This window comes from Capricornis sumatraensis, chromosome 5 (assembly GCF_032405125.1).
Source record: "Capricornis sumatraensis isolate serow.1 chromosome 5, serow.2, whole genome shotgun sequence".
Classification (NCBI taxonomy): Eukaryota; Metazoa; Chordata; class Mammalia; order Artiodactyla; family Bovidae; genus Capricornis; species Capricornis sumatraensis.
Genome location: NC_091073.1, coordinates 82,283,453 through 82,302,276, shown reverse-complemented (window position 1 = coordinate 82,302,276; position 18,824 = coordinate 82,283,453). Strand labels below are relative to the sequence as shown.

The 18,824-nt window shown below is 43.0% G+C and overlaps 1 protein-coding gene across 1 annotated transcript in view; it reads left to right on the top strand.

The window, feature by feature from the left end:
• The window catches only part of STK17A (serine/threonine kinase 17a), a 37,271-nt gene extending 20,286 nt beyond the window's left edge, over positions 1–16,985 (top strand). The window contains exons 3-7 of the mRNA XM_068972906.1: positions 2,096–2,240; positions 11,976–12,102; positions 15,175–15,223; positions 15,306–15,485; positions 15,938–16,985. Of these exons, the coding sequence (XP_068829007.1) occupies positions 2,096–2,240; positions 11,976–12,102; positions 15,175–15,223; positions 15,306–15,485; positions 15,938–16,262 (826 nt within the window). The 3' untranslated portion in view covers positions 16,263–16,985. The remainder of the gene's footprint in view (positions 1–2,095; positions 2,241–11,975; positions 12,103–15,174; positions 15,224–15,305; positions 15,486–15,937) is intronic.
• Positions 16,986–18,824: the final 1,839 nt, after the last annotated feature.

Here is an 18,824-nt window from a genome sequence, read left to right as displayed (position 1 = left end):
TGTGGATGGTAGAGTTGAGCTGAGGGGCCCAGAGGACAGAAAATTGAGGTTGAAAAACTTTCTGGCAACCAAAAGACAGTTCTCTGTCTCCGCTGAGAAGCATAGGCCATCCTGAGTGTACTCTGCAGATTGTGGCCTGTATGTGCAGAGAGTCTGTGCCCAGACTGTACATCGCACCCTGGTGCATCTGTAGCTGCTGGGGACCGAGTGGGCTCAGCTCATCTTATCTCCCTGTTCACAGCAGACAGCACTGTCAGGCTGTCATGAATTTTTTTTTTTTTTTTTTTTGCTGTAAATGCTCACTATTTCCTTTCTTTCGAATTAAATAGTACTTTTAACTTTGCCTGAATATGTCATGGCCATTTTACAGTTAATTACATAAAAATTGTTTTGATGCTTTCATGTATGGTTTTCTCATACTGTAATTAAAATCTAACAAAAGAGTCAGTTGTATAGGTTTAACCAAAATGAAAATCTAAACCAGTCAATGAATTATTTTCTTTCACTCTTATCACCTGCAGTTCTTTAACTAAACTTAAATAGGTTCTTATATGATTTTTGTTGAAATTTTTTGTTTCCTCATCTAGACACAATTTGGAGAATAGGTTGCCCTAATAAAAAGAACATAACTAAGTTACCTTATGAAAAGGAAATGAATGAGCAGCTTTTGTTTGACAGAAGCATGGCTGCCTGGTGTTATATATTTCACATTAGTTCTGTAGCAACTTCATGGAAGCAACCCAGTCTTTTTTTTTTTTTTTTAACACAGAAAGGAAAATTTGAAGTATGACATGAGTTGTCATTTATGGTAAGGAAAAATTGTTTAAATATGGAACTTCTGCTGAAAGGAAGGGAAAAATTATAAATGATTTTTTTTATTAGCAAAATTATTCAGAGGGAAAAAACAGAAAGTGAGTTGCTTTGGCCAGAGGGTGGAAGAAACTAGAAGTCCCTTCTGCTCTTTTGTGAGCCTAAGGCATAGCTACCGAAGTTTCAGAAGCACAGTCCCTTCACTCCAGCACTTTCCTCCCAGTACCTAAGGTGAAGACTGCAGGCACAGGAGCAGACCAGAACATTCATGCACCTTCTCATCATGACGTTGTCTATAATCATGAATAATTAGACCAAAAAAAAAAAAAAAACCCTAAATGTTCTTTAAAGGGCAATAGCTAAGTAAATTATGAGGTTTTAAAGATTATTTTATTGAGGCATACTTTACATAGTATATAATTCACAGGTTTCAAGTGTGTAATTCAGTGGGTTTTAGTAAGTTTACCAAGTTGTACAACCATCACAATAAACCCGTTTTGAAACATTTGTATGCTTTCAGTAACATCCTTATGCACATTACACCCCCTGCCCAGGCAGCTACTTACTGTGCTCTCTTTCTCTATAAATTTGCCTTTTGGGATGTTTCATATATAAACTATGGTTTATCTATTCACAAGGTTGCAGGAATGAAAAATCATGAGGTAGATAGATAAAAAAACCATCATGGAAAAAACACATAAGCCATGTTTAATTTAAAAAAAGTAGTAGTACAGAATCAGTAGAATGTCCTGTGTTACCATTTATGTGTTCTTTAAAAATCCACGAAACTAATATTCTTGTATGCATTTTAAGTGTGGTTTTTAAGAACAAAACTGGAAGGATGGAGCATGCCCAAGTGCTAAGAGCTTACCTCTAAGTGTGGCTCTTGGATTGGGGAATGGGTTGTCATTGAGGTTATTTGCCTTATTTTCATTATTTGCAAAAATAATGTTTTTATGTATTCTGTAACCAAAAATTCTTGAAAATTTTTTTACTTGAAACTTTGTTAATATATTTTACCACTTAGGTTTAGTTCTTAAAGTTCTTAATTAGCTGTTCTTATTTAGCTTTGGAAATGCTAAATGAGCTCATATTAAAGATTTTACTTTTTATTTTAACAAGTGGATTTCAGCATGTAAATAGACAAAAGTGTACACACATTCAAATTAATAGTCTATCTAAATAAGAATTCCTAATGTGTATAAACATTAGAAACAAAACAACTTAACTATTTTCAATGAGTCCTTTTCCTCTTTACATAAATTGTGCTTCTTCTCTTTCCTAGTGCGGCTGGAGGTGAAATCTTTGACCAATGTGTTGCAGACAGAGATGAAGCCTTCACGGAAAAAGATGTTCAGAGACTCATGAGGCAGATTTTAGAAGGTGTTTGCTTCTTACACGCTCATGATGTCGTTCATCTTGATTTGAAGGTAAAGAAACTGAATCACTTTCCAGTTTTAAGGTTGCTGGAGAATCATATCCCAGATGTGAAATGTTTCACAGCGATTTATTCAAACATTTGTCAGGTCTGTGTGTGTCATTGGGTTACAAGGAAGTAAGAGTTGAATCTTTATTCTTATCCTCTAGCCAGTTTTTCAGGGAGAGAATGCACATGTGTGTACCTGGGAAGATAAATAGTGACATGTTGCCCTAGAAATGGAGCTTCAGCAATATTTCTGGGTGGGTTCAGGCTTCCTGGTGGAGACAGGGCTTGAAATGCTGGTGGTGGTGGTGTAGTTGCTCAGTCATGTCTGACTCTTTGTGGACTTCCTGGTCATGCCAATCCTGGGGATCCAGGCGCCACCCACAATTGCTGCTGGATTGCACGCCCTGACACCTTACACACACAATACTGTACACACGCCATACTGCGGGAGTGTCAAAAGTGGGTGGTTACACCGCAGGAGACCATGGGAGTGCTTGGGGGACATTTTTTGAAGGCAGTTGTGGACACGTGTGCACCCACGTGAGGTCCCAGGAGGCTGATGCTGCAGTGGCCTTAGAGATCACCTGGTGAAACCCTAAGAGCATGCACCAGGCAGCTGGAGCTCTTGTTTTTTTTCCCTTGAATGTATCATATGCATTAGAAATTCAAAAATCCTTGCTGCAAGACATAGCCACCCATGCTTCCTGAGGGAACACTTGCCAGCCTTCAGTGAACTCAGACTTTTAAGAAGCCTCAGTGTCAGACGTGCAAAAAAAATTCCCCAAAGTCGTGTTTGTGCTGAGCCTTCTCTCATGTTTGGTTTTACACACTCAACTTTGTAAAAGCATACATTTAATTTTATGACATTTTGCTAGTTTTATGATGTAGAAAGGACCTCCACGAACAGAACCCCAATTTAAATAATATCACACCTTTAGGAAATGAGCTCTCAATTTATGACAGCTCCACCTGTGACATTATCCAGACTAGAAACTAATTAAGTAGCGAGTCAGACAGGTTGCCGACACCGTGTGTCATGCATCTTTGATGTTACTTGAAAGCAGTCAAGGGTGAATATTAAGTTCTTGACTACCAGGTTCGACTGTGTATTTACACAAGGAAATTACATCCCTTTCTCCCCAGTACACTCAGTATAAATTGTGTTCCTTTCTCCCCAGTATACTCGGTGTAAAGTACTTCCCAGATTTAATAGAGGCTTTGATGATGGGCGTTTGATGTTGGAAACAGGACTCTTCCATGTTTCCCAGACCCAGAGGAGCTTGAAGACAAGGTGGCCCAGAGGGTTCTCAGCCTCTCTCCTGCCCTCTTGCTCCTCACACACGTAGTCTAGCTCGGCTGTTAGTGAACTGTGGAGGGAAAGGTCAGAGGTGGGCTTGGAAAGGCAGCCATGCAGACGGAAATGATTTCTACCTAAAGGTCATTCCCAAGTTGGCTTGCATGACCCTTTTGAGTTTGGACAAAGAGTGTCTACTGTCCTTTTAACAGCCATCTGACCAGTGACAGTGTGTTTATAATGTTGACTCTCAGTTAATTGCTAAGAGCTTGAAAGACTAAGCTACAGAGCTAAATGTATATTAGGTGTGTGCTAAGTTACTTCAGTCACATCAGACTCTCTGTAACCCGACGACTGTAGCCCGCCAGGCTCCTCTGTCCATGGGATTCTCCAGGCAAGAATACTGGAGTGGGTTGCCATTTCCTTCTTCCTGACGCAGGGATCAAACCCTCATCTCTTATGTTTCCTGCATTGGCAGGTGGGTTCTTTACCACTTGCGCCACCTGGGAAGTCCTGTTAAAAACGATAACCCCAATATATATGGTAACTTTGAGTCATTAGACCATTTTTATATTCCCTGTGATGATGAAAATGGGCAATTCTTGTCCCAGGGGCAGAAGTTAGTTAGGCAACTGTTAGAGTTGCCCCTGTGAAAAGAGACAATTGCAAGAATGGGAAATACACTCTTCAGTAAGTAAGAACCCCGGGCAGTCAGTTTGCACAAAGACTGACTGATTCACTGAAGACCCTCAGCCAGATGCAGGCAGGCCTCGGAGAAGTCGCAGGTTTGCTTCCAGACACCACAGTAAAGTGAATATCTCAATAAAGAAAGTTTCACTGTCTTTCCCAGTGCCAAGGTTATTGATCACAGATCAGCACGACTAATACAATGAAAATGTTTGAGCTATTTCAAGGATTACGAAAATGTTCAGAGTCAGGACAAAGCTCAAGTCTCAAAATCATCTCAGTAATGTGAGCTGGTCCTGGGCGTAGTGGCCTGCTTTTACATCAGCCAGGAGGAGGACTGACCAAAAGGTGCACAAATATCAGTCTTAAAACCCAAGGTTGGGGCTTCCCTGGTGGTCCAGTACAGGGGACGCAGGCTCGAGGCTCAATCCTTGGTCAGGGCACTGAGATCCCACGTATTTCCAAAAAATAAAAGTCAAAAGATAACCAAGGCTGTTTGTGTTCCAGTGGTCTTATACTGGTCAGATCTTCACCGTTCTGTACTGGGCGTTCAGTCATTAAACCTGCCCCCACTGCCACGTGTATGATGGGAAGGAGAGGAGCAGCCTCGGCATTGGAAGCTGGAACTTTTCCAGTTGAGATTGAAATAAACAGTTCCTCCAGTTTATTTAGGCAGGATTATTAACCTGTTTCTGTATTTGACCTGGGTTTTAGTGCATAAAAAGTCAATTTAACTTAGACTTTCATTGCCTGATAAAATGTTGCTCAAAATTTTGTCCATGGTACCTTAAACTTTATTGAGCAGATTAGCCTCAACTTTACAATGGTTTTATCCAGTGGTGACTCTCAGTAAATGATAAATAGACGATGTGCAGAGGTGAAGATACCTAGGTAAAGAAAAGGATTCCTCCTTGAAGCTGAGAAATAAGATTTTGGGAAGATGTCTCCCTTCCCGTTGTCTGAGGATGGTTTGTATGTTTCCTGTGTATTCCACCCCCATTACCCTTCAGAGGACCTTCTTTCTTTCTTTCTTTCTTTCTTTCTACTTGGTATGTATGCATCTTAAATTAGAATTAAGTGTTGTGAGCCACAGCCTTGATCGTGAGCTGGATTCTACAAAAAGGAGGACTGCCTGAGCTGTGAATTTTAAGGTTCTTATCTTAGTTTTTAGCACTTATTTTCACTTATGGAAGTGGATTTATTTCTCCATCAGAAACTGATGGAGACTATAGTCTTTTATTTAGAGGAGTAAGTTCTACTTTAAAAATGTACTGGTGGTCAAACCGGGGCACAGTTGGTCGAGAGGACACAAAAAAACGTAACTCTGAAATTCCATGAAATGGCTGTGATTTTATTATGAGATGTGTGTTTTCTCTAGAAATCTCTTTCAAGGGTTTAAGGTCTCTGACTTTGGCAGGTCATGGACACTTGTGACTAAGCCTCGATTTCAACTACTACAGTCACATTCTAATAATTTGGTCACACAAACACAGAATTTATTGCATTACCACTTGACCAGCAAGCTTTTGAATAACAACTAAAGAAAGCATTTCCCAGGGAATATAAAGGGTAAACCAAATGTAAGGGAAAAACATTTAAGGCAGTAAATGGCATTTACAGACATCCCCAGAATGAGCCTGTCTTATTAATCACCAATGACCCTTCAGATCCAGTGACCAGCAGTACTTCTCTCGGCGTTTTTGGTGTACTGGGAAGGGTGAAGCATGCGCAGTGATGAACGTATATTCAGAGCCAAACGCCTCTCATCTAATTTGCCTGAAAAATGACATTGACATTTGATTGTAACTAGTATTTCTTTATTGTAATAAAATTACAGTTGCTTTGAGAAGTCGGGGACTTACAATCACAGTGCTGTATAGGACTTTTTTCCCTGAAAAATTAGCTAGAAGCTAAGTAACAAAGAGCACGTGGCTTTATAAGGAGGTTTATGTTACCAAAACCTCATTGAAAAGAGAAATTGATTCTAACACTGGTCAGTTAAGCTTCTCAATCTTTGGGGGCAGGAGAGTGCTTTACCTGGTTTGGGTATTTATAACCGTCGAGCACGCCTCTGCATTGGAGACTTCTGTAGTGACAGCAATTTGTTGTTTTAGTTTTTTATTCAGTTTCAGGTGTTTACTGTAGCCAAACTTTTTGTAATTTAAAAAACAAAACAAGTTTTTAAACAAAATTAGAGATAATACTGGCCACGGTACGGTGTTTTCACTATAGGCAGAAAAGCCTCAGTTCTTCTATTGCATAGTGGTAATAATTAGCACACTGAGTAAGAGACACTCAGAATTCTCTGACCATTTCTTGGGGTGTCATTTGAATCTTTTTCTCCCTCTTAAGGAGTTTATGGCTGCACCATCAATCCAGTGCCACTAGCTGCATGGTGCCGAACTGAAATGGGCCCCAAGTGTGAAGTCCACACCAGAGCTCTGAGACTTGGTGTGAAAAAAAAGTGAAATATTTCAATAATTTTGCATATTAGTTACCTGTTGAAGGTATGAACTTTTAGATAAATTGAGTTAAATGAATATATTTAATTTCACCCATTTCATTTTACTTTTTGTAATATGGGTGGTAGGTAATTTTAAGCTGTGTTCTGGGACTCATATGACCTTTCTGTAACAGGACAGCACTGGTTTCAAGGGGATCAGGAGATGTTTAAGCCAAAACAACCGGTCCTGTATCTCTTAGCCTCTCCATTCATTTTTCCGCCTACTGTAAGCTAGTTTTTTCTTCCGCAACTTTGCCGAAAGTTACCTTCTCCGAGTTCCATCATGGTCCTCGTTCTTCCTTTTGTCCTGTTTGATGGAGCAATTCTTCATGGCTCCCCTCCTCTGATGTTACACCTGGATTCTCACTCTCAGACCAGCTTCTCCTCCTCCTTGATTCTCGTTGTGTCCCCTAAACGTAGTTATCAGCAAGCCTTCCTTCATCCTGGCCACATACACACTTCCTCTTGTTTGTGTCATGCTTAATCTTTCCCTGCTGGCTCAGACGGTAAAGCGTCTGCCTGCAATGCAGGAGACCCGGATTCGATTCCTGGGTCGGGAAGATCCCCTGGAGAAGGAAATGGCAATCCACTCCAGCACTCTTGCCTGGAAAATCCCATGGACGGAGAAGCCTGATAGGCTACAGTCCATGGGGTCGCCAAGAGTCGGACACGACTGAGCGACTTCACTAATCTTTCCCATGTGCTCTTGGCCCCAAAGCCCTGTCCTCGGCCTTGCTCTCTCTCCAGATTGACTTTCCAGCTGTCCTGGGTGGTCCTGAGAAAACTGAAGAGACGGTCCTGTCTGCGGATCTGGCGGATCAGTCCGCGAATGACAGGAGCTCCCTCTTTGTGTTCCTGCATGTCATCACTCACAATGGCCTGTGCATTTTGCCTCTAACGTGTGAGATGTCTTCTCTTTTCTTTCATTCCATGTTCCATCACACCTGCCTCAGTCTCTCTCCCTCTGCTGCTGCTGCTGCTCAGTCGCTTCAGCCATGTCCAACTCTGTGCAACCCCATAGATGGCAGCTCACCAGGCTCCCCCGTCCCTGGGATTCTCCAGGCAAGAACACTGGAGTGGGTTGCCATTTCCTTCTCCAATGCATGAAAGTGAAAAGTGAAAGGGAAGTCGCTCAGTAGTGTCTGACTCTTCACGACCCCATGGACTGCAGCCTAGCAGGCTCCTCCGTCCATGGGATTTTCCTGGCAAGAGTACTGGAGTGGGGTGCCATTGCCTTCTCCATCTCTCCCTCTGGGGGCCTTTAAAAACAGGCCAAAGGCACATGTTTTAGAAGGCTGTTCCCAGCCGCAGGCATGCATCTGGCAGCTGCTGCAACGCACCGTGCTGTGGGATGGCTCCCTGTTGCCCTTGGGCCTGTGGTCTGTCTTCCCTGGATGCCCTCTTGTCCCTCCCCTCCCTCTGCCTCCTGCCAGGTGCTTCCGAATGGCCCGCAGAGCCCTGCAGGTCCTCCCCCCGACCCCATTTCCTGCCAGCCTCATACTTGCCTGTCACCTCTGTGTTTGCCTGCAGCTTGCAATTCTTCCTTTTGCCTCCCCCAACCCTGAGATGCTCCACCATGACTGGCTCCTTCTTAACATTTGTCTCCCTTCAGATACTGCTTCCTCCAGGAAGCCTTCCCTGACTGTCCTAGAAATAGCATCCATACTCAAACATACTTGCGAGGCAGGCTGTCACCCTCTACCCACTCTGGGTTCTCTGTAGAGCTAAAAATTACCCGGAGTTGTACTATCTATTGGTACTTATTTGACCCTGTTGGAATGGGGAACACATCTTGTTTTCTGCCATTTCCCCTGGTCACAGCTCACTAGGCAGTCCATGAAACTTGGCTGAGTCAATGGGTGAAGTCCTTTTTCCCCTTCAGGGTCTGCTCCCTGGCCTCCTCTGGAACTCTCCAAGGTAGAATCCCTTCCTCTTGTTCATTTAGTGCCCATACGCTTTGTGGACTGCAGTACTTAATGAAGCACAGCAGAGTTCCCTTTCTTCTTTTCATTTACTCAGTCAGTACCAGTGCCTGCCTGCCAAGGGTGGAGCCCTGAGCCTGGTGATGCCACCAAGCTGTAGACTACCAAGCTGTAGTCTACAGATGCCACCAAGCTGTAGACTCTTCCCACTCACCGCTTCTGAATCCAAACTGTGATAGACCTAAAGCACTTTCATAGTAGAGCAGGGTAGGCAGGATGGTTGGGTCAACAGTAAGATACCTTTTCCTTAAATTTTTGTTGTTGTTGTTGTTTGTTTTTAAATGCCTTTTAAGAGTGTTTTTTTTTGGCCATGGGGCACATGGAATCTTAATTCCTGACCAGCGCTCAAACCTGCACCACTTGCATTGGAAACAGAGTCTTAACCACTGGCCTGCCAGAGAAGCCCTACGACCCCTTTTAAAGAGAGGGCCCATCTGACCTCAGCTTCCTGTGTCGTAGCACAGCGCTTCACGACACTGCTTCCCTCCCGTGCTAGGTCCTCTCACCAAGTTGACAGGAGGCAAAGCAGAACAGAGAAAAGTGCTCTAGGTGGAGGACGGGTGGTGTACAGAGATGCTGTTGTGAGAGAGAGTGGGCGCAGGTGTGAGGGGCTGGCAGTGTCCCAGAGCCTGACTTTGCCTGATCACGGGAAGCAGATGCGTGAGGAGTCTGGGGAGCCGGGCCGGAGCTCGCCCTGCCAGGAGCTTCTGGACCCTATTGAGTAGTGGGGAGGTTATTGTAGGAGATGGGGACAGCTACTGAAAGGGTGTAGGCATGGCACAGAGGACAAGGACCCTGCTGGCTGCAGTCCGGGCAGTTTTCTGTTGCAACTAAGCAAACAGTGATGGTAGCTGGAGGTAACAACCTGTGGTGGGAGAGAAGACAAAGTCTGGAAATGCCTGCATCTAGGATTTAAAGTCAGTAGAATATGGTGACGGAATAGCTACAAGGCAGAGCAGGGGGAGGGAGGAAAGACGGAGACGCTTCTCAGTGTTGTGTCCTGGCGGCTGCGAAGGGCATCAACTGAGATGCCCACAGAGGAGTAGGAGAGTCTGACTTGGGAGGAAAATAGGGGTGGGTCTGATTGGAGCTTGCAGAATTTGAGGTGCCCCTGAGACATCAGAGGGGAGAGGTTAGGTAGGAGTTGGTTGAAGAGATATGAGCCAGAGATGAGGATGGTGACTCCTGAGCTGCGGGTGACAGTTCCGCCTGTGATGCGGGTGGGCGCTGTGTGGCGGGAGTGGGGTGACGGGACGAAGGCGCCGCCAGGTCAGGCTCTGGGGACCCGGCGATTAGCGGGCGGCTAACGGGAGACCAACGACAGAGGAGATGGAGCAGCCGAGAGTTGGGAGGAGAGCCAGGAGGAAAGGAGTTCACAAACAGGGAAGGAGCAATAGTGTCGGGTGCCACTGAGACGGTGCGGAGAAGAGCGCCCCAGCCCTCTAGTGACCCGGGCCGCAGACGAGAAGATGGAAGTCGGATGGAGCAGCCAGGTGTGAGTGGAAGGGAAGGCGGATATCCATCAGTACCGCCCTCGAGAGCACATGTGTGACAGGGGAAATAGGAAATTACTGTAGAGCAGTTTGTCTTGTATAAGCCTTTGCAGAGGAGACCCACGCACTGTGCCTGGAGTGAGAGGCGAGGATAAATTTGTCAGGCAGTGCAGAAAGGGGCTTCCCAAGCAGAGGTGAGGCCAGATGTATGTACCATGTGTGTTGTTTAGGGGACTACAGCCCGATCTATTGGGAACAGATTCCCCACAGAAGCCCCTGGAAGGTGGGGGGCAACTCACTCCATTATTCTTGCCTGGAGAATCCCGTGGACAGAGGAGCCTGGCAGGTACACCCCATGGGGTCGCCAAGAGTCAGACATGACTAAGTATGCATGCTTCTCAATTTATCTTTCGAAATATTCTTAGTAACAAAAGACAGTAAATGCAGACCCTTTATGAAGCAAATATAAACTCTTTCACATCTCATGCTTTATTTAAAAAAATTCTGATGAATCTTACATTCTAGTCCATAATATATCTGCTTGACTTTTCACGCCGAAGTGTCGTCTTCAAATGAGTGAAAATGGCTCCAGGAATATGAAGCTTATTGATCCTGTGGATTTGGGTAGTGCTCACCATCACCATGTGCATCCACCCCCTACCCCCACTCCATTGGAGTTTTGTGTGTTGCTGAAGAACAGCAGCTGAACAGGGAGAATATCGTGATCAGACTTGCATTATGGGAAGATTATTGTATGAAAAGGATGGGCTGAAGGTAGGGAAAACTAGAGACGCAGGGTTGTGTCCAAGTAGGAAATAATGAAATCCCAAACTTTAAGCGGAGGAGATGCTGAGGTCTAGGAACTAGAATGAGCGTGACTGGTGGCTTCATTCGATCTGACAGTGGTAGAAAATGGAGACAGAATTTTATGATGATTCCCGCTGTTTGACTTGGGCATTGAGACAGGAATCTGTAACCAGAAGTGTTTACTGCATTGAAGGCCTTGCCCCGAGGCAGAACCCGAAGGTGTGGCACACTTCAGCCAGCTGAAAAGATCTGATTTTAATTGGTGCTGTGAGTCTGGAGAGGACTGAAGCTTCGCTGGTAGATAAAATTGCTCAGAAATAGAATGCAGAGTGTCAGGAGAATGTCAGTCAGCAAGAGATCTTGAGCAACACCAATACTTAAAAGGAGGACAAAGAAATCCCAAGAAAAGGATTTATAGACAGGGATCCATAGAAGGAGGGGTATATCCAAGAGGGATTGTAAGGATGTCCACAAGTTCCTGATTGTCCAGCGGTGAGTGCCCGCAAAATAGTGCCTGCAGGACACCAGGATGTGGTGGGCCTTCAGCTATTAAATATAATGTGCCCTTAGTGAGACCAGACTGAACTGAGGGGGCAAATCCCGATTCAACTGGGTTGAGAAGTGGTCGAAGTGACGTTGCTTTCAACAGCCGAGCTTTGAGGGAGGGAGTGGATTGGGTGGAAAGAGATTCAAGGTCATAGGGGAGGGTTTTTTCTTTTAATAAGTGGTTTGGTTTTTAAGATAGGAATAGATGCATATTTATGTACTGAGGAGAAGCTAGCATCAGAGAAGAGACAGTACGAAGCCGCCTGCCTTACTGTGCTGTAACCAGAGCTGTTTAATGATGACTAACCACTGTTAAATTTCTCACTCTTAGTTCCACAGGTAAAATCTGTATGCTTTACAGGCTACCTGTTCTTTTTCTTCTTCATACACAATCATGATTTATTAATTTGGGGGTGTCATTTTTTAGCCTCAGAATATTCTGCTGACAAGTGAATCTCCACTGGGTGACATTAAGATAGTGGATTTTGGTCTTTCGAGAATAATGAAGAAGAGCGAAGAACTCCGAGAGATCATGGGCACCCCTGAGTATGTGGGTGAGTATCTGTCAGAGCGTGGTGTGCCTTCTGTTTAGGGACAGGCGTCGCCTTCGCTGAGGAGCTCACGTGTGGTGGGGCCAGCCATCCACTGTGTTGGAATTCTGCTGTCAGAGAGCCCTTCCTTTGAGTTAAAAAACAGAAAACTTTAAAGAGTAAGGTACCAAATTGGTGCTTCATTCTAAGTGGCCCTTGTGGCTCAGCTGGTAAAGAAGCTACCTGCAATGAAGGAGACCTGGGTTCGATCCCTGGGTTGGGAAGATCCCCTGGAGAAGGGAACAGCAATCCACTCCAGTGTTCTGCCCTGGAGAATTCCGTGGACTGTATAGTCAGCCCCTGGGGTCGAAGAGAGATACGACTGAGTGACTTGCACTTCACTTAGCAGTATAGGGTATCAGGTTATCTGAGGGTGGAAGAATATTGAACAAGTAAAGGCCCTGTTAGGAACTTCAAGTTGGTAATAAACATCGTGAAAGTCATTGCAAGGCCTGTGATTGCACGTGTGGGGGAAATACCGGGTATTCTGCTACGTTGATACAGAGCGGAAAGCTGTTGGCAGAAGGAAAGAGGAGAGAGCCGTTCAGGTCATGAACCGTGGCTTCTAGGTTGGTAGATAAAGTAAACTGTGACCTTTTTTGATAGACAAGAAGAAAGGTGGAGCACAGAAGGATTAGTGGTTTGAATGAGGTTTAAAGAAGAGATCTCTATAGAAGAGCAAAGCAGTGAAATAATTTAAAGGTTGTGACTGGGGATTACAGTTTTATTTAAAATCTGAGTAGAAACGGTTCTTTGTGATGACAAGACCTTGGATATAGCTCTGGAAGTTCAGCTTCTTTAGACCAGGGGTCGGGTCCCACAGGTCGTTGTGGAAGCTGCCTGGGATGACGGCAGCCCTGGGAGGATGAGGATGGCTTTTGTGGCCGCGGGTGAGAGCTGAAGATGAGAGAGAAGACTGTGGCCCTGTCTGGGGGGAAGGTTTGCCTGCAGGCAGAGGTGTGAAGAGGATGGGAGTCTCCTCCTAGAAGACCTGGAGGCTTGGCAAAAAATAGAATGAGAAAAGAGAGTGGTATGTAGAAAGGGAAAAAGGATTCCAGAGCATCCAGAAGCCCCAGGGCACAGTTAGGGTTGAGAAAAACAAAGCTAATAGGGCTTTTTTTTTTTTAAATATATAGCACAAAAAATAATTTGAAATTTTAAATTGCTTTCTAAAGTCCTGCAATTTGAAATAGCAGACTCTTTATTAAGTAATAAAAGATATCACAGGCAGGAAAACACCATTCAAATATTGGTTTTGGGGGTTTTTTTGATGGAGTAGAACACTTAATTTCCTGTATGCTGACTGATAACGCCTCATGACCACAGTGTAAGGGTTAGGAATGTGGCTTAATGTGCTGCTTCAGGGCAAGTAGCCGGATGTGTTAGCCAGCAATTAGTGGGTGGCCTTGTAAAGCAGAAGAGACACAGATGACTGCAGACTAAAGGGCTATGGACTAAGATACCAGCAGGAATTACTGCACTGAATTTTGGGCTTTGTTTGCTTGTTTTCCAATGTTTTCTGCTCTGTGGTAAATTCTCAATTTTCTATCAAGAGCTTTTTTCCCTCCAAAAAATAAAACTTTATTATAAAAAAACAGTATGAGCCCAGTTGGGAAAACCTGAAATGATTCAGGATATAGTACAGAGAAACGTGAGGGCTCTCCTGCCTGCCGTCCGCTGGCCTGCCCTTTAAAGGGGAGTTGGAGCCGCCACTGCCCCAGCCGCCTTTGCCCTGGTGTGCTCTGCTCCACGCTGGTGAGCCGTGTGACCTCGGTACCCAAGCCGCTTTGTGCCACACGCGGCTCTGTCCATGAAACAAGGCTGTGCAAGTCCTGCCTCACTGATCTGCCCAGTGATGGTCTTCTGTCAGTGTTGAGCACATCAGAAACACTCAGAAAAGTAACCGATGTTATCTCCTCCCCCTCTACCCACCATCTGCTGCTCTCTTGGCTGTTTTACTTTTTCCCATCCAGTAATTTGGATTTTATGCATTTGATTTTAAATTTCCTGGTAGTTTCTTTTGAAACTTTTAAGTAATATTCATAATCTGTTTCTCAGCTTTGCGGCTTCAGATAGGAGTTGAGGAAATCAGCCCTCCCCACTTCTCCCCCTCATATCCTCCCCCTCCCCCACTTCCTCCCCTCGTATTCGAGGGCAGATTTGACCCCAGCTGCTAATGCATGTGCGACTTTGAGTGTTTTGGTTTTCCCTGAAACGTTTCATTCCCTTTCTTATTGTAATTACCACAGTTTTTTAAGTCTTTGATCTGTTTTTAAATGGATTCAGTTCTTAACTGTCTTTGCATAGCCTGGCCTTCCTATCTGTATACTCATGAAAAAGAAATCATCTTTGGGTTGACTGGCTTGTATCAGTGAGTAGTTTCCAAGGAGGATTTTCCTGAATTTCCCCGGTGGCCTCGCACACTTGGGGCTGCCCTTCTGTTGCCTTGTCTGGGTGGCAGCGGTCTAGTTAGACGGCAGCAAAGCAGACTGCTTTCTCAACCCCGCGGAGCTGTCCTTGTTTTCTGTGCCTGATGCATGTCATCCGAAGATGCCCAGGGTGTTTTCTACCCTTGTTAACTTTGAGTTACGGGCATTTTAAAGGCTCACTCCAGCCACGGTTTAGAGTAGATCAGAGGCAGGTCCAAAACGGGTCTGGAGGGAAGAACTACAGACTCGAGGCAAGATTTAAAAGCAGGAACCTGTTAGAGCTGATGCTGGATTAGACAGAGGGGGTGGGGGAGTAAAAGTTATCACTTTATATGGTAGTATTTATGTATTCAAGTTTTTTTTTTTTAATTGCTAGGATCCAGCATTGGAGGTTAGAAGTACAAAAGGGAATTAAGCAAGTTAATTATAAATGTCTAGTTAGACTTTACACTAATTCATATTAATTTGATTTATACTGTGAACTTACTTCATTTCAGCCCAAACCTTGATAATGTCATATAGTTTTGAGTATTTAAATTTTTATCTCTAACAGCAAATTTGACGTTTTTCCACAAAACTAAATATTTTCTTTTGTTTCTGCTACTAGCTCCTGAAGTTCTCAGTTATGATCCTATCAGCACGGCAACAGATATGTGGTAAGAATCATTGATGAAAAATTGATCAGTTTTAAGAAATGAATCTGATACTGATTTTTCTTACCTCTTCACTCTGATTTAGGAGCATTGGAGTGTTAGCATATGTCATGCTGACAGGAATATCGCCTTTCCTGGGCGATGATAAACAGGAAACTTTCCTCAACATCTCACAGATGAATTTAAGTTATTCTGAGGAAGAATTTAATGTTGTGTCTGAGTCAGCTGTTAACTTCATCAAGACACTTGTAGTTAAGAAACCTGAGTAAGTATTAGTCAATACTGATCTTTATCAATTTTTGAGCCATCTACTCTGAACAAAAGCAGATTAACAACCGAAACCCCAAAATGAAGACATGAAAACATAGACATAAAACTAGATTAAAATCTTTGGCTTTTTATGTCTGTTGAAAGAAAAGTGGCAGAAATTAAAATGTTTTCAGAAAATGTGAAAAGCACCTCAGTGTAATAGACATTTTCCATCTGTTCTTCGTCTTTCAAGGGAGCTTTTCAGAGATAACTTGCTTAAAATACTATTTTTCAATATTGTGGAGAATGGTTTTTGCAAGCAAATGCTAAAACTTCGTTTAATTCAGGAACTACAGTAAGCTTTTTGCCAGCTCTTCATATGTCCCCAAATATAATCCCTTAGGCCTGACTTATGATTGAAGTTTTAAGCCATCTTGTCTTAAGTGTAAACTGTGTATCCCTATCCAGAGATCGAGCCACTGCAGAGGAGTGTCTGAAACACCCATGGCTGACTCAGAGCGGTGTTGACGAGCCTGCTTTCAAGGTCAAAGGGGCCTTAGAAGAAGGACATGCCCTCCAGGAAGCAGATCCTGTGTCTGAAAGTAATTCAGATACTCAGAAGCCAGAAACGGAGGAATCCATCGTAACAGAGGAGCTAATTGTAGTTACTTCATATACTTTAGGACAATGCAGACAGTCTGAAAAAGAGAAAATGGAGCAGAAGGCCATTTCCAAACGATTTAAATTTGAGGAACCTTTGCTACAAGACATTCCAGGAGATTTTATCTACTGAGCAGTATTTCCCTTTAGAACTTTAACATTTCTACATTGGAAACATTATTTATGGACTTCTGACCAAATGGTACATGGACTGAAAATGGATGACCAGGTATCACTGATAGAAACTTAAAGTAACTTTGTCAAACTTGTGGAGTGAGAGAAATCAAGGCAGATTTATCAAGTGGCCGAGGAGGCTTCACGGGTGAAGTTACCTTTTTCAATGTTCTTTTTAAGAAGGGAGATGTTTGAACCTTTTATTTCTGCATCCTGCTTCTCCAGAATGAGAATTTATATGCAAAGACATCTGTATTCACTTTCTGTAAAAATCCAAGTAAAAGTGCCAAAATTAACACCTGTGTAAATCTGTTTTGCATTATTCATATGTATATCTGCATATATATATATGTTGATACCTTTACTAAAATTGATACTTTTTCACTTTGGGTTTTTTTAGAGGGAGTAAGATTTTAAGTATTTTCCAAATTTTTTGAGACCTAGAATAAATCCACTAGTTTAAAAATGTCTTATTTATATATTACTGCTTTATGTTGATTTAATTTGGCTTCTGTTGTCTGTTTTTTTCTCTAATGCTTGTCACCCCATCAATGAAAAACCTTGGCTAATTTGTTTTTCTTCAACATCACTAGTAAGAGTGGTGTGATTTTTCACCTCTGAAATGGTTCTGGTTTTCAAGGCCAAGGTTAAGTCATCCTGTCATATTCAACCAGTGTCAGCCTGCGTCTCCTTCATCACGCCTTCCTTCATAGGCACATCCCTGCCCAGGACTGTCACTTTGGTCTCTTAGGAGAGTCACCGCTTACATGATTGGATCAACACAATGGTGCTTTGATCAGTGAGAAGATGGTATAATGCTGTTTTTGTTAATAAAATCCCTAGGTGTCGGGAGAAGAAATAACAAAGCATATTCATGCTGACCATTGAGCCTCTACTTCTGCTGAGTTGTATTAGCCCCCAAGCTATACTGGGAAAACTTACAAAAAGCCAGAATATTTATAAACCTTTACTTTGTTCATAAGCAATTTGACTTTGGAGACTTGGTTATTAGGGAGATACCCTTCCTTGTCCCCAAAAGACTTTGAATATACTCAGTAGCATTTATTTAGGGTTGAATACTTCAATTGTATCTGGGCCCCATAGTGAACAGTAAATTCCTATTCCATTAAAAAATGCAAATGTAAAAGTGGATGCTGTATAACTTAAGGCAACTAAATATCCTTCTTACATGGAACAGTCTGAGAGTCTTTATTTATCTTGTATTAGGTCCTAGTATCAGATTAATACAACCTGTCTGTGACCCGTATGCCATGTGTACACGTGTGCTCTGTACTGTGAACTACTCAGGCCAGTCCCTCACAGTCTGCCAGGGAATCATACAATGCTCTCTTCCCAGCCTGGTTGCTCAGTTGTCAGCATCCGGATGAAGGGGGCACCAAGCCATCTGTTCTAGGTCTGTGCAGGGGACCAGGTGGGACTTGAACATGCCTGGTCCCCGTGGGCTCCCAGTCCTGCCATGTGGGCATCGCAGCCTCTGTTGTTCCAATACCATCTGATGAAACTGATTAGGTACTTCGCACCCTTGGGTTGCACTGTTTTCTCACTAAATTGGTATATTGATTTGTACAGTTTCCTAGAAAAAAGCATTTCTAAACAAGCTCTAGAAAGAGGAAGAGAAAATTCTGCTGCAGTGGCAGTTTTTAGTGAAAACACACAGCCGCAATGCTAAGTCTCAGGTAAGTCTTGAGGTAAAATATAATTTTAGTCAAATTTTTATAAATATCTCCAAAAAAAATGGTGAGAAAAACCCCAGTATTTGAACAATGTGGTTTTATACTTGATGGATTTGTTCAGGTTTAAAATCAGAATCATGTGGACCACGGTTGATAGAATTTTTCCAAACAGTTTTAAAATTGTATCCATAATGAATACATTTAATTGCTGAATTTGTAAAAGAGAAAAGATGTATTTTCTTTTAGCTGGACACTTTGTCACTTGTAGTACACTACTATCCTTAGCTGCTTTTGTGCTTTTTTTTTAAATTTGCATATTTTTACTTTAGCATATAAGGGTAAGTTTCTTTGATCTTTCCAATAGGTCTGATGCATTTAAAAGGTCAGGTTTATACAATGCTTTATTATTTTTAAAGCCCAGTACCAATTATTTTATTGGGTCGCAGAAACCTGAATGGCTCTGAATGTATGTCAAGCTTCATTCAGTTCAACAAGAATATCCTCAGCCCCCTCCAGCTGGCTAGATCACGCCTGCCTGTGATGGAAGCAATAGTGTCAAGTCAACCGTTTGAATTCGTAGGGCATTTTGCTAATATTTTTCTTAAATATTTGCTTTTGTGTCTTGAAGTGAGAAATTGTACAGCTTCTTTAGAAGCACACTGGTAAAGGATATATCGACACTTTTTGGTTTCTGTAATATAAGTAGAGCATTCAGAGTCTTCACAATTTTGGACCAAGCCTTTCCATTACTTTATTTACCAAATAGCTCTGCACTTATCTAAAGCTGTTCATGTTAATTATTTCTTTTCACTAGTTTACAAAGGACT